We start from the raw sequence: 15,489 nt of genomic DNA, 5'->3' as shown, positions 1-15,489 counted from the left end.
AAAAATATTATAGCATAGTTTTTATTAGTCATACATGTTTAGTTGTGTTAAAGATTACTAAGAATATTATATTCGTCATTTTTTATTTGTATACGTATGTTATAGCGTGATTGTTTCCCCGCGCATTATAAAAATAACAAGAAATCATCGAAGTGAAAAATTAGATTTGTATGTTTGAGATCTAACAATAACAAAAAGCATATCGAGTAATCGTAAACGCTTACAATGACAATCACAGAAACAGAACATGAATTTGAATCCCTTCCAGGGTATTTCCAAGCTTATCCAACTTTAGGATGCACACCAATTGATTCATCCAAGGAAGATCATCTTAAACTGATTAACCATGAAACATGGAAGCAATTGTATGATTCCATCCCTGAAGACACTGATACGCACACATACAAATTATTAGTCCTTGCTAGACACGGTGAAGGGTATCATAATGCTGCTATCAAGAGGTACGGTCAAGCGAAGTGGGATTCGTATTGGTCATTCTTGAACGGTGATGAGTATGGTGAATGGATAGATTCAAGATTGACTCCTTTAGGGAGGAAGCAGGTGGAAGCCACAGGGAGCGATATTTTGGTTCCTCTCGTTGATGAAATGGGGTTCTTACCTCATCGATTCTTCAGTTCTCCCTTGAGACGTTGTCTGGAAACGTTTATGAAATCTTGGAATTGTGTCTTACAAGGACAAGAATTAACTGAGGAAGATGATAGAAAGTTGGTTATTCATGTCATTGAGAACTTGAGAGAAACTCTAGGTGAACATACTTGTGACAAGAGAGTGAATCATTCCACCACCACTGAGGAATATCAAAATTGTCTGTTACCATCGGGCCACACGGTTCATTGGACCTACGCAGAGGAGTATCCGGAAGAGGACCAACTTTGGTTAGCTGACCACCGAGAAACAGAAAAAGAGATGGATCAACGTATTCATGTTGGACTTCGTGAAATGTTTGACAAATTAGATGACAATGAAAGATTTGTTTCTCTTACTTGTCATGAAGGTGTCATCGCTAGTACTTTGCGTAACTTGAACCACCCACCAGTATTGAAGCTAGACACGGGGAAAATTGTATGTACTGTCGTCAAAGTTCAAAAAAGCTTGTAATTTTATCTGATATAGTATATTTGATACATATAGAGACTGAATAAACTCTACGTTGTCTATTACTGTCATGGGTCCTGTCTGTCTAGCTGTCAAAGCGGTAACGGACTCCGATCGGAGAAATAAGCGCGAACAGGGCGCTGTTTAAAGCCCGCCCTGCGTAGCCGCAATGCCACAACAGATTCTCAGTTAAAAGGATGAATCATCTGGCACAGTTGTTACTTGTTCGTCTCTGTCCAGTACCGTACTGTCCTTATTACACTGGGCTCACTCTTTCATGGAAAATTTGTTAACAAAAGAAAGAAACTATCAGCAATAAATAGATGGATCTCAAAATGAAAAGTTTCATAACTTACTCCACTTTTCTCAGTTCCATGTAAGAATCAATTACATATTCAATCAAATAGTCAATCATCATAGTAATTAATTAGACAGAAATGATTAGACACACCACTGTGAAAAATGTCGCGGCCAAACGGTATCTTATTAGCTTGACAACTACCCAGTGCCTACCATTGAACAATGCTCATCGCCATTATTCTAAATCTTCAAATCCTCTCAAATCAAGAGCCACTGCAACTGCCACTGCGTCATCATTTACTTCTTCAGCAAGACCAGAACCTGCACCAAGTTTCAATGTGGAACCTTTAGATTCATCAGCACTAACCAAAAAAAGGTTCCGTGAGGACCCAGCAATGGACAATTCCCTAATCGGACTTACAGGTGGTCAAATATTCCATGAAATGATTCTTAGAAATAACGTCGATACAATATTCGGGTATCCAGGTGGTGCCATTCTTCCCGTCTACGATGCCATTCATGATAGTAAATCCTTCCAATTCATTCTACCTAAGAATGAACAAGGTGCCGGTCATATGGCTGAAGGCTATGCAAGAGCATCAGGTAAGCCAGGTGTGGTACTTGTCACATCAGGACCTGCCGCAACTAACGTGATTACTCCCATGGCTGATGCACTCGCTGATGGAGTCCCCATGGTCGTCTTCACAGGTCAAGTACCTACCTCTGCCATTGGAACAGATGCATTCCAGGAAGCTGATGTTTTGGGAATATCCAGATCATGTACTAAGTGGAATGTCATGGTGAGAACAGTGGATGACATGCCTCGTTGTATTAATGAAGCATTCGAAATTGCAATGAGTGGTAGGCCTGGTCCTGTCTTGGTGGATTTACCAAAGGATGTGACTGCCGCTATCTTGAGAAATCCAATTCCTGTCAAATCTACCTTGCCATCCTCTGCTCTATCACAAATTACAAAGCTAGCTCATGACGAATTCACTATGGAAAACATTGAGAGAGCTGCTGCGTTAATTAATATTGCTAAGAAACCAGTTTTATACGTGGGTGCTGGTATTTTAAATAATGTGGATGGACCAAGAATCATTAAAGAATTAAGTGATCGCGCTCAGATTCCAGTAACAACAACTATCCAAGGTTTAGGTGCATTTGATCAGGAGGATCCAAAATCGTTAGATATGTTGGGGATGCATGGTTGTGCTACTGCTAATTTGGCAGTTCAAAACGCTGATTTAGTCATAGCTTTGGGGACAAGATTTGACGATCGTGTCACTGGTAATATTACCAAATTTGCTCCCGAAGCTCGTCGTGCTGCTATGGAGGGGAGAGGTGGTATTATTCATTTCGAAATATCGCCAAAGAATATAAGCAAAGTTGTCGAGACTCAAGTTGCTGTCGAAGGTGATGCTACAGCTAACGTGGAAAAAATGTTGACTAAGATTTTTCCTGTAAGAGAAAGAAATGAATGGTTCGGTATGATTAATAAGTGGAAAAAGCAATATCCTTATGATTACATGAGAGAAACTCCAACTTCTAAGATAAAGCCCCAAACCGTCATCACCAAATTGTCGAAACTGGCAAACGATTCTGGAAGACCCGTTATTGTTACCACCGGTGTTGGTCAACATCAAATGTGGACAGCACAACATTGGACATGGAAAAACCCACGTAGTTTCATTAGTTCGGGTGGGTTGGGTACAATGGGATACGGGTTACCTGCAGCAATTGGTGCTCAAGTGGCAAAGCCAGAAGCCTTGGTCATCGATATTGATGGTGATGCTTCTTTCAATATGTCTCTAACAGAATTGAGTTCAGCTGTTCAAGCCGGTACTCCTGTGAAAGTCTTAATACTAAATAACGAAGAACAAGGTATGGTCACCCAATGGCAGTCATTATTCTATGAGCATCGTTATTCTCATACACATCAATTGAATCCAGATTTTATAAAATTAGCAGATGCCATGGGTTTAAAGGGTATTAGAGTGAAAAAGCAATCCGATTTGGATGCCGCACTAACAGAATTTATTTCTCATCCTGGCCCAGTCCTATTGGAAGTTGAAATCGAGAAGAAAGTTCCTGTTTTACCAATGGTCCCAACTGGGAAGGGGTTGGACGAATTTATATCCTTTGATCCTAAAGTTGAAAATGAACAAAAAGAATTGCGTCACCAACGTACAGGTGGTAGACACTAGTCGTTTACATTCTTTTCTTCTCATTTTGCAACATTTTGTATTAACACACATTTTTTTAATAGACTAGCACAAATACATAAACACAAATTAATAATGAATATAAGAAAGAAAATTAAGATTGAATACAACAGGTTATTTGACTTTTCTTATTAATGTACAGATCCGGCACTGATCTTATTTTTTGTATGTAAGAAAGTCTATCTCGCCTTAGCATTTTTTACCCGGAAAATTATAGGAGTTTTATTTGTTAATCAGGGAAGTTTAAAACAAGCCTCTACAATAAAGTTTGAATCAACATTGAATGTTCTCCTATTCATTCTCGTTTTAAAGACAATAAACAATTCAAAAACTTTTAAGTAGGTTAAGGGTATACATAGAATAGAAACCCACCATGGCTTTATTGAAAAGAGGGGCACGTAATAAGAATGCTCAAGAGCCAGCAAAGCGATCTGCCAAGATTAAGAAAGCCACATTTGATGCCACCAAGAAAAAGGAAGTTGGTGTTTCTGATTTAACCTTATTGTCCAAAATTTCAGACGAAACTATCAATGACAACTTGAAAAAGAGATTTATGAATGGTACCATTTATACCTATATTGGCCATGTTCTGATTAGTGTGAATCCTTTTCGTGATCTAGGAATTTACACAGATGCCATTGTAGAGTCATATAAAGGGAAGAATAGATTAGAGGTCCCACCTCATGTCTTCGCAATTGCAGAATCCATGTATTATAATATGAAATCATATAATGAAAACCAATGTGTCATCATCTCAGGTGAGTCAGGTGCAGGGAAAACTGAAGCTGCCAAGAGAATTATGCAATATATCGCTTCAGCTTCTACTACCCATTCAGAATCCATTGGGAAGATTAAAGATATGGTTTTGGCCACTAACCCATTGTTGGAATCTTTTGGTTGTGCAAAGACATTAAGAAATAATAATTCATCAAGACATGGTAAATATTTAGAAATTAGATTCAACTCCCAGTTTGAGCCTTGTGCCGGTAATATTACTAATTATCTGTTGGAAAAGCAAAGAGTTGTTAGCCAAATTAAAAATGAAAGAAATTTTCACATCTTCTATCAGTTTACCAAAGGTGCCTCAGACGCCTATAGACAGACATTCGGTGTCCAAAAACCTGAACAATATATTTATACATCAGCCTCAGGGTGTACAAGTGTTGACACCATTGATGATGTGAATGATTATCGAGAAACATTAAAGGCTATGGAAGTCATTGGATTACACCAAGAGGAACAAGATCAGATCTTCAGAATGCTTGCTGCTGTCTTGTGGATTGGTAATGTCTCTTTCGTTGAAAATGAAGAAGGTAATGCTCAAGTTAGAGATACTTCAGTTACTGATTTTGTTGCTTACCTTCTACAAATTGATGCGCCCTTATTGATCAAATCATTAGTCGAAAGAGTCATGGAAACAAATCACGGTATGAGAAGAGGTTCCGTATACCATGTCCCACTGAATATTGTTCAGGCAACAGCTGTAAGAGATGCTCTTGCTAAGGCAATCTACAACAATTTATTCGAATGGATTGTTGGCAGAGTAAATGTTTCTTTGCAGGCCTACCCCGGTGCTGATAGATCTATCGGTATTTTGGATATCTATGGTTTTGAAATTTTTGAGCATAATTCTTTTGAACAAATATGTATTAATTATGTTAATGAAAAGTTACAACAAATCTTCATCCAATTGACTTTAAAATCTGAGCAAGAAACATATAAGAGAGAAAAGATTAAGTGGACTCCTATTAAATACTTTGACAATAAAGTCGTTTGTGATTTAATTGAAGCCAAGAGACCACCTGGTATCTTTGCTGCCATGAATGATTCTGTTGCAACAGCACATGCCGATTCAAATGCCGCTGATCAAGCATTTGCCCAACGTCTGAACATGTTCAGCAGTAATCCTCATTTCGAATTAAGATCTAACAAGTTTGTCATTAAACATTATGCTGGTGATGTTACTTACGATGTCAATGGTATTACTGATAAGAATAAAGATCAATTACAAAAGGATCTTGTGGAATTGATTGCAACAACCACAAATCCATTCTTATCCGGAATATTCCCTGTGGAAGTCGATAAGGAATCAAAAAGAAGACCACCAACTGCTGGTGACAAAATCATCAAAAGTGCAAATGAGTTGGTGGAAACATTATCAAAGGCCCAACCCTCCTACATTAGAACGATTAAACCAAATCAAACAAAATCACCAAACGATTACGATGATCACCAAGTGTTACACCAAGTTAAATATTTAGGTTTACAGGAGAATGTTAGAATTAGAAGAGCCGGTTTTGCTTATAGACAAACTTTTGAGAAATTTGTTGAAAGATTCTACTTATTATCACCTCATTGTTCTTATGCTGGTGACTATACTTGGCAAGGTGAGACATTAGATGCTGTTCAGCATATTTTGAATGATGCCTCTATCCCAGCTTCTGAGTACCAGTTGGGTACAACTAGTGTTTTCATTAAAACTCCTGAAACCTTATTTGCACTGGAGCATATGAGAGACAGATACTGGCATAATATGGCAGCTAGAATTCAACGTGCCTGGAGACGTTTCTTGAGAAGGAGAATAGATGCAGCCATTAGAATTCAACGAACGATAAGAGAAAGAAAAAGTGGTAATAAGTACGAGCAACTACGTGATGAAGGTACGAAATTATTGGGTGGAAGAAAAGAAAGGAGGTCAATGTCATTATTGGGATATAGAGCTTTTATGGGTGACTACCTTTCTTGTAATGAATCTAAATCTAAGGGATCCTATATTAAAAGGCAAGCTGGGATTAAAGAAAGAGTGGTGTTTTCTATTCATGGTGAAATGTTACATTCTAAGTTTGGTAGATCAGCCCAAAGATTGAGAAAGACATTTATTTTGACACCTACAACATTCTACATTGTTGGGCAAACCATGGTCCAAAATTCAATGAAGTACATGCAAGATTATAGTATCAATTTGAAAAGTATAAGAGAGGTCAGTTTAACATCATTGCAAGATGATTGGATTGGTATTGTCATGAGTGGTTCTTCTCTTCCGGATCCATTTATCAATACCTCATTCAAAACTGAACTTATTACGCAAATGAAGAAATTAAATGGTGGAATTCAGGTAAAGGTTGGGCCTACTATCCAATATCAAAAGAAGCCTGGGAAACTCCATTCGGTTAAATCGAGTATCAGTGACACAGCACCAAAATATAGTGATCTGTATAAATCCAGTACCATTTTTGTTCGCCGTGGACATCCAGCAAACTCCAAGTCCAAGAAGAAGCCTAGAAACAAGGGTGGTTCATCAAGTGCCAGTTATTCCACATCTTATACACATAATTCACGACCAAAATCCAGTATTTCACAACAGCCAAGAAGTCCAAAGCCGGTTGCAACATCTAGACCTGCAACAAAGAAGGTTGCACCTCCCCCACCAGGATCGCAAAATTTGGCTGCCAGTGCTGCTCAAGCTGTGTACCATCCAAATGGGAACTCTAAACCAGCTGCTCCAAATCCTGGTACTAAACCACAACATCGTCCGGCTAAGAAGAGGGTAGCACCACCAAAACCTCAGCAAGCACAAAAACCAACCCAACGACCAAAAGAACAAGAACGCCATATCCAGAAACCAGCAGCAGCAGCTGTACCTCCTCCACCTCCACCTCCGCCAATGGGACAAACAGAGCCCAAGTTTGAAGCTGCTTTTGATTTCGCAGGGACAGGGGCAGCATCCGAACTGCCTTTAAAGAAGGGTGAAGTTGTTTATATTACAAGACAAGAGCCAAGTGGGTGGTCATTGGCTAAGACTTTAGATGGTTCCAAGCAAGGTTGGGTTCCTACTGCTTATATTGCAGAAGTTAAGGGATCTGTTCACACTCCTGCACCCGCTGCGGTTCCTGCACCAAAAGCACATGTTCCTGTCGTCCAACAACAACAACAGCAGCCTACACCTGCAGCCAACCCAGGCCCAGGTTTCACTGATGGTTTAGCATCTGCTTTAGCTGCAAGAGCAAATAAGATGAGAGATGAAAGTGAGGGAGAAGACAATAACGGCGATGATGACGATGATGATTGGTAGAGAACCTGTCATCTTATCATAATCCTTATGTATAGAAAAAGAAATACTTTATATACTATTAAATAAATAATTAATTAATCTCAGTTCGAGAATTGTTTTCGAGTCGATAGATTATGTAATTTTATGCAGATGAAATTTTCACATTTTCCCATTGTTGACAGTTTAACAAAAACAAGATAGACAATCGGCAAAAAGCAAGGAGGTGATCTCGAAGGTTCTAGAAACGCTGCATTTCCTAACTGCTCATTCTCACAAGATTTAACACATTTTTACTGATGTCAGAAACTTCCAGTCAAGGAGTGGCTCCATCTCTTTATATCACGGAAGATATAGTCGTCGCATTAACAAAAGCCATTGAATTACACTCTGTGTATTTCTCAAACCATATCAACATATTGAATAAATTTATTGGGCATCTACGAAAGGTTTCCACCTTAAGATTTGAAAGAACTACATTGATCAAATTCGTGAAGAAGCTAAGGTTTTTCAATGATTCCCTATTGAAATTTGACATTTCTAGTTACTTGGTTGAGGAAGATTTATCTGCCCTTTTAATACCGCTGGGGTCTTTTTTTATTAAATGTTTGGAGACTTTCGATCTGCTAAATTATTATTTCACCCAATCTTTGCAGAAGGAAATCATAGCAAAGACTCTAAATACAAATTTGAATTTAAGCACTGACACCATCATCATCATGGATGATACTTATAATCATTTTATTAAATTCAGTCAATGGTTGATAGAATCGTTGGAACTAGAAAGTCCGTTGCTGAATATGGAAATTATTGAATTCTCTCGTAAATGTGCTATCGAAGATGGTACCCAGCAGGAAGAGACAGATAACATTTTCTTACAGGAGGTTGTTCCTGTAGATGATGAGGAGGAGTTCGAATCTTTAGCGAATCAATGGACCCAGATTCTGGAGCAGAAATTAGAAATTTTGCAAGAAGAATTTGAAGAGACTGCATCCAATTGGCATGAAAACTTTGGGAAATTCAAGAATCAAACTTAAATGGGCACCTGTGTTTACCATAATGATTTAAAAATGTATAGAACATATAAATACATAAATAACGATACGCCGATCTCTACTGTTTGTTTGTTCTGCTGGTTACGCTTATCCATTATTCCACCTTGCGCTATTTTTCAAATTTCAATCGTCAAAGATTGGGAAAATGGAAAATCTTATTTCTTCGATGATGTTGAAGAATGTGGGATCCATAGCTCCGGAGCAAAAATATCTAAGGTTCCTATTATATTTTATATAAAGGATACCTATTGTTCTAGTCCTACGGTTTTTTGCTCAAATATTTTGTTCTTAACACATTAAGTTCATCAAGGATCAATCATGGCTATCGATCTAGGCTTGTCTCGAATAGGCAGTTTATTGGACCATATTGGGAACCCTCATAAGAAGTTGAAAGTTTTGCACATTGCTGGTACCAATGGAAAGGGATCCGTTTGTTCATATTTATCGTGGATACTAAGACATAACCAAAAAAATTCGCATGCTACAAGAATTGGGAAATTTACCTCACCACATTTAATCAAGATTACTGATTCTATAACGGTAAACAATGTTGCAATGCCTGAGTTGGAATTTAAGAAAATTAGATCAGATTTATCCACTATTAACGATAAGTTTAAATTAAATTGTTCGGAATTTGAATTACTAACGTGTACGGCTTTGAAATATTTTCATCAGGTTAATTGTAGATATTGTATCCTAGAGGTTGGTCTGGGCGGTAGATTAGACGCTACTAATATTATTCCTGGATCTTCTAAATTGGCATGTGGTATCACAAAGATTGGACTTGACCATGAAAGTTTCTTGGGAAATACCTTATCGCAGATTGCGATGGAAAAGGCTGGAATTATTACACCTGGAGTAAAATTTGCTGTAGTCGATGGATCTAATGATGAGACAGTCTTAGATGTGGTTAGAAAAGCTAGTGCTGCTGTTGGCTGTCAATTGAAAATTACAAATGGGTTAGTAGGTAATAAGACTATTGATACTGACTCATGGGGTATTCTAAATCCTGGAAAGTTACCTTTAAATGGTGAATATCAAATTTTTAATTTAAGAGTAGCTATTTCCATACTAGATTACTTACAAACAAGTAAAGAAATTATGATAACAGAAGGTGATCTCAAGAAGGGTTTAGTGTCTGTGACATGGCCAGGAAGATTACATAAAGTCAGGTATCACTATAGTGACGCACTTGATAACCGTGAAATAGCTTTAACTTTGACCTTAGATGGGGCCCATAACGGCAGTGCAGCTATTGAATTGGCAAAATATTTGAGACATGAATTTGGAGAAACTCCGATAACATTTGTTTTAGCAGTTACTTCTGGGAAGAAGTTAGCACCATTATTGGATCCTTTATTAAGAGAAAACGACCGTGTCATTGTTACCAAGTTTGGATCAGTAGATGGAATGCCATGGATTCAGGCTACTGACCCCAACGAATTATGTCACTTTATTGAACAGAGGTATACTCGAAACGTGGAAGTTCAACCGGACTTATCAAAAACATTACCAGCTCTCGCATCAGAGCAACTGACAACAAACAATATATCTAATAACTATCCAATTGTTGTATGCGGCTCACTTTACTTATGTGGTGAGTTACTCCGTGTCCATAACAGCAATCTTGGACAATAATCTTTTTGCATCGCAGCATTATCTAACTATTGAAAAATAGAAGCATTCCCACAGGAAAAAAACACATTTAATTATTTAGGACCTTATCTACATATCTGTATTATCATTTGTTAAAATTACAGTATAAAACAGTAGCACTTTAAAAGCCTTCATACTGACTACTACAATAATTCTGGCGATGAGATGACTAAATCTCCAGAAATCAAAAGTTGCTCGCACATTGCCGAAAAAGATTTTTTGGATGTACAAATACGTACTCATTCGGAGTTACATTGTTAGACTAATCGACTAAAGAGAAACATTAGGTGGTGGTAATGTTGAAAACCTTACCTGTCAGGAAAAGTGTAGTTTTACCTTTTCTTTTCAATGGATTGAAGCGTTCATGTTATTCCACTATCATTCCACCATGGAAACCTCTTTCTTCAGAAGATCAATTGAAAAAAGCCTTTGACGATGCCGACTATTGGAACAATCTAACCTCAAGAGAAAGAGGTTATAAAGAAAAGCTGCTGTCAAAGTTTACCAGATTGCCAGAAGAGAAGGGTTTATTTCTAAATCCTTATTTGACAAGTCCGAAAGGTTTGAAGGAGTTCAGTAATAAATCACTAGAAAAGGCACGCTCTTTGGTTGATACTATGAAAAATGATAGATCCTTCAAAGGTGAGATGGGTTTCATAATGAATTTGGATAGACTAAGCGACACGCTTTGTAGGGTCATCGACCTATGTGAGTTCATACGATCAACTCATCCTGATGAGGCATTTGTTAAGGCAGCACAAGACTGCCATGAACAAATGTTTGAATTTATGAATGTGCTAAATACGGATGTTGTTTTATGTGATATCTTAAAGCATGTTTTGAATGACCCAAATATTAACTCCAAATTAACTCCAGAGGAGATTAAAGTTGGAAAGCTGCTATTAGAGGACTTTGAAAAATCTGGGATTTATATGGACCCTAATATAAGGAAACAATTTATTTCTCTATCACAAGAAATCAGTTTAACAGGACAAGACTTTATTAATAATATTGACTTGATCAAATCCAATCATGTAAAAATTAAATGTTCAGAGCTAAATAAAAGTGGGGTTAACAGTTTGTTGTTAAAACAGTTACCTAAGGATATAACGGGAAAATATTATAAAATTCCAACATCAGGATACATTCCCATATCATTAATAAGAAGTTGCCCAGATGCAACAATAAGAGCAAAAGTATGGGCCTCATTACATAGCTGCCCCAACGATCAAATCAGGAGATTAACACATCTGGTCAAATTGAGAGCTATCTTGGCACATCTCTTAAACAAATGTAGTTTTGCAAAATATCAATTAGAAGGGAAGATGGCGAAAACCCCACAAAATGTTCGTGATTTCATTAAAACTTTGATGGATTACATGAGACCAAAAGCTGCCCAAGAATTGAAATTTATGGCCGATCTCAAGTGCAAAGAGTTAAATATTCCAACAAGTGATAGCACAACTGCAATCTTAGATTTGATATCGCCATGGGATCGTGAATACTACACAACAATTCATTCAAAAGCAAAAGACGTTAATCTTTATGAAAATCATCCAATAAATATGTATTTTACTATGGGGAACATAATGAAGGGTTTGTCGCACATATTCCAGAGGATTTATGGTATCCGTTTGGAAGCCGTGGTTCCAGAAGAGGGTGAGACATGGTCGCCCGAGGTAAGAAGACTAAACGTAATATCCGAAACAGAGGGATTGATTGGAGTAGTGTATTGTGATTTATTTGAAAGGGCTGGGAAGACATCAAACCCCGCTCACTTCACAGTTTGTTGCTCGAGACAAATATATCCTGATGAAAATGATCTTTCTACCATACAAATTGGTACCAATCCAGATGGTACAGCATTCCAACTACCTGTTATTTCTCTTGTATGTAATTTTTCATCAACTTTGACATCAAATGATAAAATGATATGTCTTTTACAACTAAATGAGATTGAAACGTTATTTCATGAAATGGGACATGCCATGCATTCCATGCTTGGGAGATCAAGATTGCAAAATGTTAGCGGGACAAGATGTGCAACAGATTTTGTTGAGTTGCCTAGTATATTAATGGAACATTTTGCTCGTGACAAGAGAGTTTTACACGAAATAGGATTCCATTATGAAACAAATGAGAGGGTATCTGAATATGTTATTGAAGCTCATCTTAAAAAGATGAAATTTTTACAAGACTGTGAAACCTTTTCTCAAGGGAAGATGGCCATGCTAGATCAAGAACTCTATAGTGAAAATATTATAAAAGATCTTGATCATGTCGATGTGGTTAAAATATATCAAACTTTGGAAGAGGATTTAAAAGTACTCGTTGACAATAAGAGTAATTGGTGCGGTAAATTTGGTCATTTATTTGGTTATGGTGCGAGTTATTATAGTTATTTATTTGACAGAGCCATTGCATCAAAAGTTTGGGATCAATTATTTGCAAAAGATCCATTTAGCAGAGAAGGTGGTGAAAAATTTAAAAATTGTGTTTTAAAATGGGGAGGATTGCGAGATCCTTGGCATTGCATAGCCGATGTACTGGAACAACCAGAATTGGCAAAGGGTGATGCGAATGCGATGAAATATATTGGACAAACAGAAGGTTTGTGAGGACGTTTTCACGGCATATTTAATAACATTGACTAATATAGAATAAAACTCTAGCCTGTAAATAATAATAATTTTAATTATTGTAGTATCATTGAATTTATCGTTATTTAGTCTATATGGTTCTTGTATATATTATTGTTATCGAGGAATATGCGCTTATTCTAGCCAAATTAGTTGGCGGTCATGACTTGCCACACTCTGATGACACTATCAGTGTAACCAGCGAATAGAGTTTGACCGTCAGCAGACCAAGCCAAAGACACGGCATGTGGTTCAGCAGACTTGTTGTAACCAGCAAATTCTGGTCTCAAGTCGTCCACCAAAGATTGTGGGTCCAAACAGAAGATCTTGATACCAGAAGCAGTGGCGGCAGCCAACCAGTATCTGTTTGGAGAGAAAGCCAAGGCGAAGACTTCGTCTTGAGCTGATAAAGTGTACATAGCCTTCTTTTCAGCCAAGTTCCATAACATAATTTCACCATCCTTACCAGCAGAGGCAATCAAAGTACCATCTGGAGATGCGGTAACAGTATTAACGTTACCATTGTGACCGACAAAGTCGGCTTCAATTTGAAATTGGTTCAAATTCCAGGCCTAATTTTAAAGGAACAGAAAAAGTAAAATTGTTAGTAATCGAATTGTAATTGAATTCTTCGAAATAGGTTTCCTTAAATCTCAAAATACCCAGAAATAGTTTAGTTGTTATCAAATTTTATTATATCAGAGTAGATCTTGGTGTTAATTAGTATTCTCATTTTTTTCGAGGTAGATGGCCCCGTCTGAAATAAATGTTGTCATCATGTAATAAAATTCGCAAAGAACCAAAACAATTTCAATGAATATTGAGAATCAATAAATAAACCTTTCGTAATTATTGGAAATAAAAAAATAAAAAAACATACCTTTACCATTTTATCGTTACCAGCTGAGATAACGGTTACAGAGTCATCATTTTGATCAGTTGGAGCAATTCTAACTTGGGAAACCCAGTCATTATGACCCAATAAAGTAGCCAAACATTGACCCTTGATAGTCCAGACCTTGATAGTCTTATCACGAGAACCAGAAATAATCATGGATGCCTTTCTATCAATGGCAACAGACATAACATCAGACTTGTGACCGACAAATCTTTGGTAGGTTTCACCAGTGGCAACATCCCATAGTCTCAAAGTCTTATCCCAAGAGGCAGATAGAGCGTAAGCACCATCTTGAGTCAAGGTACAGTCTTGGACAATGTGAGAGTGACCCTTGAAGGATCTAACTGGGACACCGAACTTTTGGTCGTCACCAGTCAACTTCCAGGAGATCAAAGTCTTATCACGGGAACCGGACAACAATAAGTTTGGTTGACCAGCAGAGGTGGCCAAGGAAGTGACCCATCCGTTGTGACCTTCTAAGGTACCTCTCAAAACTAAAACTTCGTTAGATGACATTTTTGCTTTATATATTTGTTGTTGTGCTTTTGAAAAATTTGAGACTTAAATTAATAAGCGGAAAAGCCAAATAGAAACGGAAACATGATAAGGCGTCAGTTTATATAGTTTTTCAGCGGATTGGAAGAGTGTTTGCCATGGAAATCTTGACGCCTTTTTTTGAAATGGTCAACTTTTGCGGGCCTTTGAAATTTTTCAACAAACGTTCTGTAATTTTCGCTGTAAAATGTTGCTTATTCTGCGAATATTTAGGCACGGACTGTTTTTAAAGAAAACATCCGGACATTTTATTAATTTTCCTACTGGGTAAGAAGTATCAAGACAGCTATATTATACCTATTTATCTTCTGATGAAGGTCCATTCTTCAATTGAAAAGGTTGAACAAAGCTTTAATTTTTGGGAAGCACCATTGAGTTCAAACTTTGACTTTGTTCCCCTTTTGTGAATCATTTCATAATGTTCCGAAATACAGTTACTTTTTGATAGGATATTGTTTTGAAAGGTAGGGCAACATTTCCATTTTAGAATAGTGGCGGCTATCTACAGTAAGAATTATAATGCCTTTTCCTTTTACGGGGAGATCAAGGTCGCTGTTCATGTTTTATACCAGCTCTTAGTATCTCATTCAGGAATGTAACCTTCTACGTGTGTGAGTTGGTGTAGGTAATTCTCTTACCCATACCTTTTGCCCTATTTAATGGGGCCCTTATCTGAAGCGTAAGGGCAAAGAAACTGAAGGAATTATTTTTGTTTATTTTATGTCTAGAATTTATTTGTATTAAATTTTTTCCGTTACGAAAAGGAAATTAATAATTTAAATTTAAATATAAATAACATTAAAGGTATCTCAAGTAATTTTAACTTCTCTAAAAAAAAAAACCCAGAGCTTTATAATCCCATGGCGAATGCTCAGCGATAGGCTTTTTCTCATGATTAAAATATTTTTTTTAGCTTCTCCTCTGATAGTTACCCCCTTTCTTGCGGTCATCATGAAAAAGGTTTAGAGTGGGCTTAGCTTATGTTTAAATCCACCAA

At 37.2% G+C, this 15,489-nt stretch overlaps 7 protein-coding genes across 7 annotated transcripts; 6 read left to right on the top strand and 1 right to left on the bottom strand.

The window, feature by feature from the left end:
• Window positions 1-225: 225 nt before the first annotated feature.
• Window positions 226-1,119, top strand: PMU1 (putative phosphomutase; the record flags this gene model as incomplete). Its single annotated transcript, XM_003673330.1, has 1 exon — window positions 226-1,119. The coding sequence occupies one exon, from the start codon at window positions 226-228 to the stop codon at window positions 1,117-1,119; it is 894 nt and encodes a 297-aa protein (XP_003673378.1).
• A 434-nt stretch (window positions 1,120-1,553) lies between these two features.
• Window positions 1,554-3,623, top strand: NCAS0A04320 (uncharacterized protein; the record flags this gene model as incomplete). The annotated part of the gene is made up of 1 exon (XM_003673329.1): window positions 1,554-3,623. One exon carries the CDS (start codon window positions 1,554-1,556, stop codon window positions 3,621-3,623), a length of 2,070 nt encoding a protein of 689 aa, XP_003673377.1.
• A 391-nt stretch (window positions 3,624-4,014) lies between these two features.
• On the top strand, window positions 4,015-7,713 carry NCAS0A04310 (myosin family protein; the record flags this gene model as incomplete). The annotated part of the gene is made up of 1 exon (XM_003673328.1): window positions 4,015-7,713. The coding sequence occupies one exon, from the start codon at window positions 4,015-4,017 to the stop codon at window positions 7,711-7,713; it is 3,699 nt and encodes a 1,232-aa protein (XP_003673376.1).
• Window positions 7,714-7,988: 275 nt separating this feature from the next.
• On the top strand, window positions 7,989-8,726 carry SHE2 (She2p; the record flags this gene model as incomplete). The annotated part of the gene is made up of 1 exon (XM_003673327.1): window positions 7,989-8,726. One exon carries the CDS (start codon window positions 7,989-7,991, stop codon window positions 8,724-8,726), a length of 738 nt encoding a protein of 245 aa, XP_003673375.1.
• Window positions 8,727-9,062: 336 nt separating this feature from the next.
• Window positions 9,063-10,382, top strand: RMA1 (putative tetrahydrofolate synthase; the record flags this gene model as incomplete). The annotated part of the gene is made up of 1 exon (XM_003673326.1): window positions 9,063-10,382. The coding sequence occupies one exon, from the start codon at window positions 9,063-9,065 to the stop codon at window positions 10,380-10,382; it is 1,320 nt and encodes a 439-aa protein (XP_003673374.1).
• A 314-nt stretch (window positions 10,383-10,696) lies between these two features.
• OCT1 (metalloendopeptidase) lies at window positions 10,697-13,018 on the top strand (the record flags this gene model as incomplete). The annotated part of the gene is made up of 1 exon (XM_003673325.1): window positions 10,697-13,018. One exon carries the CDS (start codon window positions 10,697-10,699, stop codon window positions 13,016-13,018), a length of 2,322 nt encoding a protein of 773 aa, XP_003673373.1.
• A 170-nt stretch (window positions 13,019-13,188) lies between these two features.
• Window positions 13,189-14,453, bottom strand: NCAS0A04270 (40S ribosomal protein RACK1; the record flags this gene model as incomplete). Its single annotated transcript, XM_003673324.1, has 2 exons — window positions 13,189-13,611; window positions 13,920-14,453. The coding sequence occupies 2 exons, from the start codon at window positions 14,451-14,453 to the stop codon at window positions 13,189-13,191; spliced, it is 957 nt and encodes a 318-aa protein (XP_003673372.1).
• Window positions 14,454-15,489: the final 1,036 nt, after the last annotated feature.

This window comes from Naumovozyma castellii, chromosome 1 (assembly GCF_000237345.1).
Source record: "Naumovozyma castellii chromosome 1, complete genome".
In the NCBI taxonomy this organism is placed as follows: domain Eukaryota; kingdom Fungi; phylum Ascomycota; class Saccharomycetes; order Saccharomycetales; family Saccharomycetaceae; genus Naumovozyma; species Naumovozyma castellii.
The sequence above is the reverse complement of the archived record's forward strand: the minus strand, read 5'-3'. Positions and strand labels throughout refer to the sequence as shown.